General features: G+C 37.4%; 1 protein-coding gene across 1 annotated transcript in view; it reads right to left on the bottom strand.

Annotated features, from left to right (window-relative positions):
• Positions 1–13,161, bottom strand: part of mpp7a (MAGUK p55 scaffold protein 7a) — a 180,258-nt gene that overhangs the window by 96,702 nt on the left and 70,395 nt on the right. Inside the window, exons 4-6 of the mRNA XM_079398287.1 lie at positions 12,424–12,542; positions 4,511–4,588; positions 684–764 (exon numbers count right to left, since the gene is read on the bottom strand). Of these exons, the coding sequence (XP_079254413.1) occupies positions 684–764; positions 4,511–4,588; positions 12,424–12,542 (278 nt within the window). The remainder of the gene's footprint in view (positions 1–683; positions 765–4,510; positions 4,589–12,423; positions 12,543–13,161) is intronic.

A 13,161-nucleotide genomic window follows, 5' to 3' on the forward strand; every position in this document is an offset into this window, starting at 1 on the left:
GAGTGATACAGTTACTATTGTACAGAGATGCCATTCTAGTCCCCAGAAGCCATCTGCTAGCGCTTTACACAGCACCAACAGACACTGGGTTATAGACATAAGGGGAAAGAAAATTAGACCAAAGAAAATAAATATATATAGAAAGAAGAGCAGAAAGTAAAATGATGCTGTAGTCAGACTAGTTCAGATTAAAGACTATTAACACTACTGTTTAAAAGTATTGTGTCACTACGTTTTTTTGTTGTTGTTTTTTTATAAGAAATTAATATTTTGAATATTTTTACATATTTATATTATAGTATATTTCATTTAAACACTGTTATATTGAACTATATATGAACTGGTTTCAACACAAATACCAAGCGGTCACAACACTGATTAAAAAATAAACAAACAACCAAATAATAAATAACTATATAAATGCAATATATAAAAAACTAATTAAGTTTAACTAAATTAAGTTTACAGAAATTATGTATAATTTCCTAAACTTTTAATTATTTGTGAGTTACATTACAAGGATGTGTTACCTGGCAGTTTAGATGACTAATATTACTGAAAAATGTTGAAAATAGTAATATTAAAGAATGAGATGTCGTCAAAATTTTGACTGGTATATGGTAAATGTTGACAACATTTAATGGTATAGCTGTCATTTTGTGTGGTTTTGTTTACTCTCTTACCTTTATATGTGGTTTGGACAGTAGCTTGACAAGCTCTCTGATCTCATTACTTGCACTTCTTCCTTGAAGTTCCTCCGTCAACTAACAGACCAGAAGGATAGCGTGAGAGAGAAACAGAAACCAGAGAGCGAGAGAAAATGAGCATCGATAACATCCATGAACACATGCATTGGTCATACAGACATGAACACACATATATTCTGAATAATTGGAGTATAAATGTCTCCCTTGCGGCAGGTAGCAGGTGGAGAGTGTGTATATGTTTAAGAGATTGAGAGATTTATAGCAGCGCAGACGTACACTAAATGAGGCACAGAGACACGTTGCTGTTTCTCTGAGAGAGGAAAGAGACTGAGAGAGATGGGCTTGTTCCCCAGATCCATTTGATGTGTTACTCCTGGGCCACAACTTTATTATTGACCCCACTCACTCTAGTTCTGGGTGTATGTGTGGAGCGAGTCTGCTGAAATGGTGTAATCAGTTTTAAGAATCACTCCCTTAGGATGTCAGTAGACTTCTCCAGTAACCAGCCAAATAGGAGGTGACATTCAACTGAGTAATAGTGACAGTGACCCGTAGTGAGACACACACACACACACAAATTGCATCATGTGTACAATAGATACATAGCATCTAGGGCTGTCAACTTTAGTCGTTTAGTCGACTAATCGGTCAATGCCGTCTTGGTCGACTGACATTCTCATTGGTCGACCAGTTGCATAATTTATTTTTTTAACAATAAAGAAATTTTCATTGATTTACTCCTTGATATTTATTCCTTTATTAGCAGTTATATATTACTGTATTCTAAATATAATTAGCCTATGTTTTATCCCCAACTTTAAATGCTTTAATTTAGGCTATTTTATAACAGCTGGCTGCACTATTAAGCCGTCAGGTGCGCGATTGTGGCTGTCACTATAGACCTAGGACAGAGCTCCTCACTTTGCAGTTAAAAAAAAAAAAATCACTTAATTTTCAAAGAATTGTATTATTATTATAGTTTTATGTATTAATGTTTTTTCGTTGTTGTTTTATAAATGCTCTATGAAAATTGTTTAAATGTTCAATCAAAATGCAAAACATCGCGTCTTTTTTTTTTTTTTTTTAAGTCGACTGATCGTTGCGCAGGACAGGACTTTGGTCGACTAAGCATTTCTTTGGTTGACTACAGCCCTAATAGCATCCACTGCAGCTGATGTCATAGCAAGCAGAGGTCACATATGGAGAAAAACAGCTTTTGCAGATCTGGGATCAGTCTTTTATGATTATGGTATTTGGACACAGTGCACACTTAAAAAGTACGAATATTTGTAATTTAAGTCTATAAATCAAGTCTTTGAATATCTAATAATCATTTAACCATGAACCTCACAAATGGTGGCAAATCCAGCTGTTACAGATTCATTGTATCCTGCATAAAAACATGTGTACTCTGGGCGTGACGGTCCATCTGTGTGAATTGGAAGCGGACAGGACAGTCGTGCTGTCACTGGACAAGCATAAATGATCAATTTGAAATGCTTGACTTTGAATTATGCTGCACTATTTCCAGTTTTCCACTATGTCATATTCATATCATATTTATTGTGCGCTGTATGTAAAAACAGTGTTCTGGTCATTGAGAAAATATGATTCCCAGTTCACAGACTTAACAGATTACTGAGTGCATTGTTGATTCACTTGCATTTTACCCATGTTTTTAAGTTTATTTATCAGTGAAAAAATATTGTAATAGGATAAAAAAAAAAAAAAAAAATCAAATCAAGAAGCTGCTGTTTAAAGTATGAATCTATTTATTTTACAGTTTATTTTTTAACCATAATTTATTTGAATACATCCTTTTCCTCATTAATTTAGTGAATATTACATAAAATTAACAAATGTCACTGCAGCAATTGTTACGTATGCGTTTAAACTATTATTATATATCAGATTTATACTTTCAAAATCCATAAAACATAACCAGTACAAAATATCCATGCATCATTTTAAAAACACTTCACAAAAACTTAAGTTTAAATTTATAAAAACAATATATCGTTTAAGATTAATTTAAAAAATCTTGATATTTTGTATCAAATGCAATTTTGAGACATTAAGTGCCATTAAGTGTCTAAACACTGGAAACTATTTACTGACAATTGTGTTTCACTGGTTAAATCAACAAAAATTTAATCTCTTTCAAAATACAAAAGGAGCCTTTTTTTTGTCTTAAATCTTTTCGGATCTGCAACTTTTTATTTTTAGACAGCAAAAAAAAAAAAAAAAAAAACCACAGCACATCTGGTTTATGACATCTGTATTGCGTGTGGCAATAGAATGATCATCTAAAATAACTCTACAAGCGGTTTCTATTAATCAATCAGGGACATAGTTTCACTGCTCTGGTGTAATCGGACAGCATTTGCTTGACTGATGTCTCCAGAACAGACTTCTGCATCTGAGAGGTATGAGCGGAGTGGAGTCTCATCCAGCAGGCTCTGTAGCGTTCCATTTTTCCACAGTCTAATGGAAGACACCCGGGACGCGATGAGGACTGTAATCTGGTGATTGTTTTTATTCAGACTGAGTCCTGCTTGTGGAAGTAGCATTCTTTACTGCCTACCTGTGGACACAATGACAACTGCACACCTGCTGCTTAACTTCATAATGTTGTGTGTATTTCATCTGTGCTAAAGCTTTCAGTGGAAATGTGTGTGTGAGGTGCTTGCCTGCTGCGTCAGTGCTAGACAGCATCTCAGGCCAGGCAGAGGTTAAAATGGCATTTTATGCTACACTATAAATTAAAGCTCCATTAGCGAAACTCTACACTCGAATGAGCGGCAGCGGCAAACCCGCTACAGCGTTCAAAACAGCAGCACGCCGTATATTCCTCACGGCAATGGATGAAAACGATACGTCTGAAAAAACACAGAAGGGGTATCGGAGTAATTTGGTTGCTTTGGCTGTTCGACCTTTTGATGGACCTCATCCGCACACACATGCAGATATCGGGTTCTCTGTGTGTGGGATCTTTAGGGACACCGAAGGAAAGTGTAAATCTGAAGGGCGGATCTGAGCTGCAGGTTGAGAAGGTCCTGTAACGGAAATCGAGATTTATGGAAACCCAAGATGGCTGGTTACCACCGCCCACTGAGACACGAGTGAACAGGAAACGGACGTGTATCAAAGCTGATTAGCTCTTCTAGGATGTAGATTTGAGCACAAAAACAACACTGTTTAAACAGAAGTGCCATCTTTTATTGCAAAAATTCTTTGAATATCCAGACTATTCCAAAGTGCATTTTTGCCCATCATAAAGTCAGTGATGACCTGAGATGCTCTTCTCTGAATCGCCTTTGTGTTCTTTCCTTCTGTCTTTCCTCTCTATGATCATATCCAGAGTAAACTCTTCAAAGTTTACATAGGTTTGTGTGTGTGTGTGTGTCTATGCGGCCATGTTGATATAGTAGTCAGTTTACATTATGCAAGCCGTTGAGAGTTTAAACGTTGAGTGTTTTATAATACTGATGACTAATGTCTTATACAGACACACACACACACACACACAATACTCCACGCCTCATCTCGCACTCTCATCTGCAGCCCATCTACTAGTGTTCTCTGCCTCAGACATCCATCCATCTTTTTTCTTTCCTTTAAATGACAAGTTCCTCCTGGAGTCAGTCTTAAGCTTCACATGCTGAGAGACGTCTGTGTATGTGTTTTCACAGGCACACGTTGTGCATGTGTGCGTGTGTTTATCCATGCAGAAGTGTGTAAAGTTTATGAGCATAAAAGTGTTTTGGTTTTTAACAGGAAGTGTGTGCATGTGGTTCACTCACGTCTTGAGCCAATGAGCCGGCGCCGTCCAGTACTGCAGTCGGAGCACGGTCTTCATAACACTGTAACTTCTCATGGATCTAATAGGCAGTGAAACAGGAAACAGAGTGATCACTTAAAGTCATTGTGGAATCTAAACTGACCTCGTTTACTTTTCTAATGTTTACTTTCCAATGTGCACTTTCCAATGTTCCTGGTCTTATTGTGAAATATTCATTTTTTACCTAAATAACCAATGTAATTTTTAACAATCTTTAAACAAATTCTGACAACAAATTACTTTTCCACTCACAGCACAAAGATATTGGATAATGTTAACCCATAGCCAAATTAAGGACTTACCATTGAAATTCTATTTGACACTGTTGAGCAAATAATTATTTTCATGGTTTGATCAATAACAATCAGATGGAAAATCTATCTATCTATCTAGATGGACAGACAGACGGACGGACAGATACATAGATCTTGTTATACAGATCTTCTTTTTTTCAAGGTTAACCAAGGTAAGCTAATTAAGGTCATTTAAAAATGTATAAGCAGTACAAGCATGCAAATTAAAATAATAAAATAAAAATTTAAAAAATGTTGAAAAATATTCTGTATGTACGCTAAAGACATCATTAGAAGATTAAATACAGATGATTAACATACAAAATAAAAGTAGAATATGTGGTAGGATCGACGTATTGACAAAAACTAAAAAAGCAAAAAGACTTTTTTCCGACATGTTTTTAACAGCTGTGTATTGTATTGGTTGTGTAATATCTGTTCAACCATTTCATTCTTGCTGAAATTGTGGTACCAGGACAACATAATGGTCGGGAGACATGCAGAAGCTACCAGCACGTTTAGACTGGAATTTGTCCTGTGAAATATTATGTAACAGCAGTGAAAGAGAAATTCAACTGCTACCAAGGGGACTAAATATTTATTCAAGACAAGACAAACGACTCTGCCACCGGGCTGGTTGTCATAGTGCAGTGGAGAGGGAAGGGAACGCTGTGAGTTTGGAGCAACTGGGTCTGAGAGAGCCAAAGATGCAAATTTTCTGGATCTCCTTCTCCAGAACCGTTTGTGATGTGGCGAAGCTTGGCCATGGTAAGAACTGTTGTCGGGACCCGTGACGAACAATCTGTGCTTTCTTTGTCACTCCGTTTGCAACCCTCAAAACGAACTGAACTCCGAACGGGGTCACCGTCTGTTACTACAGCAGCGGTGAAGAAGTGGAATCTCTCGCACACCGGCAAACACGCTCACAGAAGAAGAGAGACATAATATTTCTTATCCACTCAGACACACACAGACTCATACAGACTTGGTGGAGGAGGAATGGAATGTGGGATCTGGTGAAGGATGGAACGTAACTGTCCGGTTCCTTAGCATTCCAGGGAGCGACATCTGTTTAGACCGTCTGAGCCATGGCGGAGCAGTTTTGCTCTGTACAGTTTAGATTCCATCAGAGGTTGAGTGAGATTCAATGCCTTTATTTACAGCTCGGGCCATTCTCCAGATACCTGCCTGTCCACAAAGGAGCGCAAGAGAGCAGACATTTAAAATCCATTACAGAGCCCTTACACTGATCATAGCTCACGTTCCACGGTAAAGAGAGGGCAGGAAATGAGAGCAATGAATCAGAGTAATACCTTCAAGCATTAGTGCAGCATTATTCCCCTACATCATAGAGATCTTGCAGACCGATAAACAAAATCGCTTAATTTTTCAGACTTGAAAATGGATGAACAACAATGTGAATCGGTCATGGTTGTAAGGCTAACTGATGAGTCGATTAGTGAGGTTTACCTCACTGAATTGACTACATATAGCTTCAATATTTTTATGCTTTAAAAAAACTAATACAACTAAATTTAAGTTAAAATTGCTTTGAGATCCTTGCAAATGGTAGCATTCTATCCAACTGTTTTTGATTGGAATAATGCATCTGATGTGAACACCCCCTAAAACACAACATATAGGGCTTCCTTTGACTAGCCATCATAAAATGGTGTCATTTTTACTCATCAATGGCTTGACAGTTGACAATATAGTAATTAGTATTAAAACATATGAATAAACAAAGCAATGCTTCGGTAAACACACTGTTTTGTGGTCAAGGTTCAGATCACATGCTACAATGGAGCAGTGTCTAAATCCTCTTGGACCAGACGTTAAATACCCACAGGCCCTTAACAAAACACGAGCGGAGAACATAAGCAGGTGAGAGAAACGGCAGCCAGTCTGGCCTTTGGGTCCTTCAAGAGCATTCTGCAGCCAAACAAACACAGCTTTAAACACAATTACACTGAACGTTGACAGATAAGGAGGAGAGGAAACTTGATGTGGAATTCAAGGAATATGACAACGGAGAGAGAAAAAGGGCAAAGAAGGGGGAGACGAGTATAGAAAGCATCAAAGAAAAAGGCTCAGTTAATGAGCTGCCTTGCTGGGTACTAGTACCTATAAGCAGCTGCCTTATAAGACAGCATTCTAGGTGAAAGGAAACCTTATTTGTGACTTTTATTTAGCAAAAAAATCTGTAAAAATAGTAATATTGTTAAATATTGCATTATTAGAATTTAAAACAATGGTTCTATTTTAATATAATTTAAAATGTAATTTATTCCTTGATAGCACAGCTGAATTTAAAGTAGCCATTTGTCCATTCTAGAGTGTCACATTAAATCATCCTGTGATTTGGTGCTTGAGAAACAGTTTTTTTTTTTTTAAATATGATCAATGTTGAAAACAGCTGAGTTGCTTAATATTTTGTGGAAACTGGATACAATTGTCTTTTGTTAACATTATAAATGTCTTTACTACCACTAGTATGATCCCATGATGATGGCACAGTAAAAATGCTACAGTAAAAACTGGTAAAATTATTTAAGGGCAAGTTCCCGTACTACACAGTAAACTAAGTCTAACGAGACGTCATTTTACAGTAAAATTTATTGTTCGATTTACAGTTTTGGTAAGTGAATAAGAACAGGCCATCTTATAAATTACAGTGAAACAGCATACATTGGCATGCCCAGAATTCCAGTTGTGACATGCCACTTTTGATGATTTTTTTTTTTTAGCATTTAAGTACATTTGGGTTTTATTATATATCTTGTGTAAAATAATGTATATAGAATTATTTTAGTGTCATGTTTGTTACCATGATTATGTTTCGTATTTGTTTACATGACACTGTGAGCACCTTGCATATATTATAGCCCTAGCTAACAGTATTAAAAACATGGTAGCAAAAACTGCTAGGACACTGAGATGGGCAATTGTGATTAGCATCTTACTTTAATATATTTTATCTTGATGTAACTGTAGAAAATGATATATAGTAAAAGTTATTTGCAGTTTGTATTATGTCCGCTATTTGCAACAGTCTGTCCCCATATTCGCGTTTTTTCGTTCTCAATCATCATCCCACAGCCTAGAATTTACTCAAAATATGAATTTAGCAGTTGTAAATAATCCATGAGATAATCCATTTAAAAGCCATTATTTAGTAGTGGACCGACCAAAGCAGGACTGCAGAAGCCGAGCAGCGGCACACTTCAACAGATGTATATTTAAACTTGACCAGTACAGGGCATTATAGCATTCATAATATGAGACAATGTAAACTGAAAATGCTGAACTTCTCACCATAGAAAGTGACAGTCTGTACAGACATCATGAACACTGTTGGCCTGACTGTCCGACTAATTCAACAATAACTGAACAGTTTCATAAAGCATATACTGTCATTCATTTCAACACTGTAGTGCTTGCAGCAGCATGATGGCTTAGTGGTTAGTCCTGCTACCTCACAACAAGATGTTTTTCTATAATACAAAGACATGCACATTTGACAAGTTAAGGATTCTAAATCGTCCATATTTAACTGTGTGTTTTCCAGTACTTTCAGACCCTTTTCCACATGTTCTGCTTTTCTACTTTCAAATGTCTCTAGGGGTTCTCTCAAACACTCCAAATAAATGCATATTCTGATCAGATAACAATGCATGTATGACATGAGTGTGTTTGTGAAAGCTGATGGGTGGCTTTTTGCGGAGTTTGAGGTTGTAAAAAAAATGTGTGCTTTTCTCATCTCTATTCAAAATGTCTTTTGTAAAGCAATTTGAATCAACTGGTGTGTGGTTCAAACTGGTTCAGACAGAGGCCTGAAAGTTTCAACCTGGACAGCAGTGCAGCTTTGCACTCTTAAAAACAGACTAGGTGTTTCTAAGATTTTGAATGTAAAAATAATAATATTGATTTTAAAATCACAAAGAATAATATTAAACTGTTAGTAAGGACCTAATATAATCAGCTACATATTTATATTTACAGATCACCTTTTATAACTTTACTTAAATTTGTACATAATTTAATAAAACAAAAAATCTGTATAAATTAATTTCTCTATAAAAAGGAGAATTACTGTAAATTGTCATTAATAGTATAAAATTTGTTAACAAACAGACATTGCTTGTAAATATACAGTTTTGAATATTAGTTGGTTTTTTTTAACAGTATTTTTGTTATTTTTCATAAAAACATTCATTTTTTCAGTTGTCTCCTTTGCATTCATATGTAAATTGCACATGGTTATGCAATATTAGATCTAAAGACCAGAAAAGGGCCATATGTGCACCCGCCTATGGACCTTAACCTCAAATAAATCAGGAAATTGGTGGACAAAAGAGATGGATTAAAAATCTTAATCCAATGTGTAAACAGGTGTCAGAGAGATGGTGAGTTGTATGGCAATGGTATGTATTTGCAGTATAGTATAGTTCTGATCTGGGCTAGTGCTAAAATCTGTAATGTTGAAATGATTTTGACCTCTTCTCTTCCGCTTGTCTCAAAGTGACGACCACAGCAGCTGGATCATGTAACCCTGAAGGTCCGACGCATGGCCCAAAACCACACCAGCAGCCCTACTGCACCTCATCACCTCACGCTTAAACTGATCGCAGACCTTCAGAGAGCAAGACAGGAAAGGCCTGCAGACAGATGGGCTTGACTCTGATATGCCTGTCAAAGAGGGATGTTCACACAAAACTCACCAAACAGGACGGGTGCGACACACACCTTTTTAACTCCTCTTTATGAAAAGTTCAACAAATTCACTGGTTAATGTTACATGTCAGAACTTAAACTTCAATAACATTACCATTTAAACCAGTGTATCTGTTCCAGAAATGAAGGGCAAATATCTTTGCAGTGATGTGTAGCATTCCCAATTTCTAATATCCAGTTTCACAACTCATAAAACAGAAGGAATGGCACTATTTTACAATACGTGTGGCACTTGAAATGTGCTAATTTAGATTTATGAAAGCTACAGCAATGTGAACACAACAGAAAGATACAAAATTAGGAGACAAAGCCAACATTTTCCTTATGAAAGAAGAAAAAAAGGTGCCTGTCATGTAAAAGCAGTATATGATCTCACATTGGCTTGTATGAGAAATGCTCCAACATTCCTCAGATGAGGTCTTGCCCTTGCCCCTTGTGTCTGTAACAAAGCACCAGTGCTCTAATTGTGAGTATAATGTAATGCGTCAGTGGCTTTATGGATTAAACATATACTACATATGTCTGCATTCCATCCCAAGCACATTCAGTATTCCTGACAAACGCACATGCGTGCGCACATAAAAAATACACACTCTCACTCATGCATGTGTGTGCATAGAGATATGCATTTGTTGATTCTGGAGCTTGCTGAGTCCAGACACTGAATGCAGAAGGCTTGTATTACTCTGGGAATTTATTTTGGATGCAGAATACGGATTATAAAGAATCGGAATCAGACACCAGCTGCTCTTTAAGAGACTTCCCAAACATTAATATGGTGACTCGGTGTTAAGTAGGAAAATGTATAGCTGTAACTGCCAGCGACTGGGACTCCAACAAATACATTTTCAGCGTCTCAGATTCAACAGTAGGGCTGACATATATCTGTCTGTGCTATAAACTGATAAGTAGATAAGTGTATTTAAACTGCCTGACTCTATATGGAAAGCTTTAATATGGTTAGAGTAGAACTTTTTTTTTGACTGGGTTTGCCAAGGTCAAGTGAAAAAAAATAAGAAAAAAATCAGCAAAAGCCATACCTACATGCCAGAGTTCTCAGGTAGCCCTTTTTCCATATTTCCATGGACCTCATAGCGGACTCTGATTCTAAGCTGTAACTATATTACCTTCCTGTAAACAAATATCCCACATCATTCCAATATGCTGATTTGGTGCTCATGAAACATCTCTTACCATAATCACCATTGAAAACAGCTACTTAATATTTTTGTGGAAACATTTTCATGATAGTCCATGATACTCAAAACCAGAAATCTGATCTTATCAAAAGGTAATTTAACTATATTTTAGATGCTGAGGACAGTATCCCTTCTCCTTGGCAATCGATGTTACTGGATTCTGGTTAAGGGGTCCAGAACTAGCTTTTCCATGGGGAAAATTAATGAAACAAGGCAATATTGGGCACTTCATACATGCTGTCAGTGGAATAAGCAGGTAAGAGTAATCATTTGTGCTCCATTACGTCTGCTTTATAAATAAAAGAGCAGACAAGGCTGTTAAAGTCCCACACACAGGTAATGCAGGCCTAAACCTCAGACTCCTCAGAGGGGGGTCACCTTTCCCCATCGCCGCACAGGTGCGTGCCGTGTTCCCTTGAGGGCTGAATACAGGAGTCTGTGCTGAATCTGGTTTCCTCGTGTAATCACAAATACAGGAATGAACAAAGGTAAAAACCGCAGACTTTAGCAACTGATCTCACAGCTGGGTTAAGTTTACGAGCTGAGAATTAGGTGTTTGTGGTGGGAGGAAAAAATCCATACATGAAAAACAAAATAAATAAAATTGCTGAGTGTAAAATAGATTAATAATAAAATACCAAATAAATCTGATCAAACTTTATAGGAAAGACTATAAAACTTATTGGGGAAAGAACAGTTTACTTCTCAGTAGAACCATTTTATAGGAAAATGTCCAGATTATTATTCACTTCCTCTATTTCTCTCTCGTCTTATATAGACACACACCTAACCTAGGTGGAAATTACAGGTCGTGTCAGATTTCCTGTAAGGCTCTTTGGAGTGGCAACTTGGCAGAGGAACAGAGTGCAGCTGGACATGTGTGAAACCCTGCTTTAATTGCATATAGAGAAGAGAGCAGAGGTCTTTGGCTCAGACTGCGGTCCGCTGTCCTGCCTGTCAGACCTTCTCTGCCTCTGCAGGTAGACTGTCATGTAGAGCACTTCTGAAGCACAGGCCAGCTCAGTCCACAGCAAATCCAGTGTACATTGGGACATATCGCTAGTGAACTAAATGCATTACGAATGGGCCCAAGTACCATAGTATCAATGACATCAGTTATTGACCATTAAAACCCTGTGTGACAAAAAGAATGAGGGGTAGAAAAATGGACAAGTCAAAGGAATTGAAAAAAACAAAACAAGTGAAAGCTGATATGCACAGGCACAACCTGACTAAACTGATTTCCTACAAATGGCATGTGAAAACTTGGGACACTCAAAGGAACAAGCCGGATAATAAAACTAAATAAGAGGACAGAGACGAATTGAAATTACAAATACAATTAAAACTGGCCTTTACCACAGATTTAGATTCATCATCAATATGGCATGCGGCCTACATGCGGTTTGAAGTCTGAAAAAAAGTTCACATTCGATGTAAATCTCTAATTTACTTTTTTTTGGATGTGCCTTTAGATCACCACTTCTTATACAACTATCAGTACAAACATCACAACACTCTCCCTAAAAAGCACAATCACAGATGCAATGAGATGAGAGATTCAGTGCCCTAGTATGTTACGTCACATTTTATAGAATATATCATGTCTAACATTGCACACACACACACACACACACACACACACTCACCTTGACCAATGAATGTAGACTCCTCTCCCCAAACATCGCGTGTAGAAAAGAGCGGTCATCTGCGCTCTCAACATGAGGCTGCAGCTGAGATGGTAGTACAGACAACAGCTCATACAGACCTGCAGAGGAAATACAGGAAACACGTTACACACCCAGACACACACACACAGCCAATACCAAGAGAGAAAATAGACATATACAAGACCCAGAAAGTCTGAATCAACACAGACACCTGAGGCATGTCAGATGGGCTATAAAGATTATTCTCCAGTGAAACCTTCTAACATGATGTGGCATTATTATAGCCCTAAAACATCAGTACACTAATAAAATAATGACAACATCATGGTTTACTTTAGTATGCTCAATGGGTCAAACTGAGGTTGTAAAAATGGTCCTCTCCCAGGCTGCACCTCACTTCCTCCCTTTGTTGGCTACTTCCTGTTTTTCTAGGAATCACAACTGGAACTGTGAATCAAATCCCTAAAGTTTCATTAGTATGTCTGTGATGGTTAAACGAGCATAAACACACCATAATATCACTCAGCTGCAATGTCTCTCACTTAACCACTTGTTGGACAAAGCAGCTTGTTACTGGAAAAGCAACACTGTTTTGCGAACAGCTGAGATGCAGTCACGCTACTCACCGATGTTAAGTGAGTAGTGTCGCTACTTTTAGTCAGTCACTCTACAACACTGTTCTTCCGACCGCTGACCATCTGGACACAGGCTGAGTTT

This window comes from Barbus barbus, assembly GCF_936440315.1.
Source record: "Barbus barbus genome assembly, chromosome: 38".
Taxonomy (NCBI): domain Eukaryota; kingdom Metazoa; phylum Chordata; class Actinopteri; order Cypriniformes; family Cyprinidae; genus Barbus; species Barbus barbus.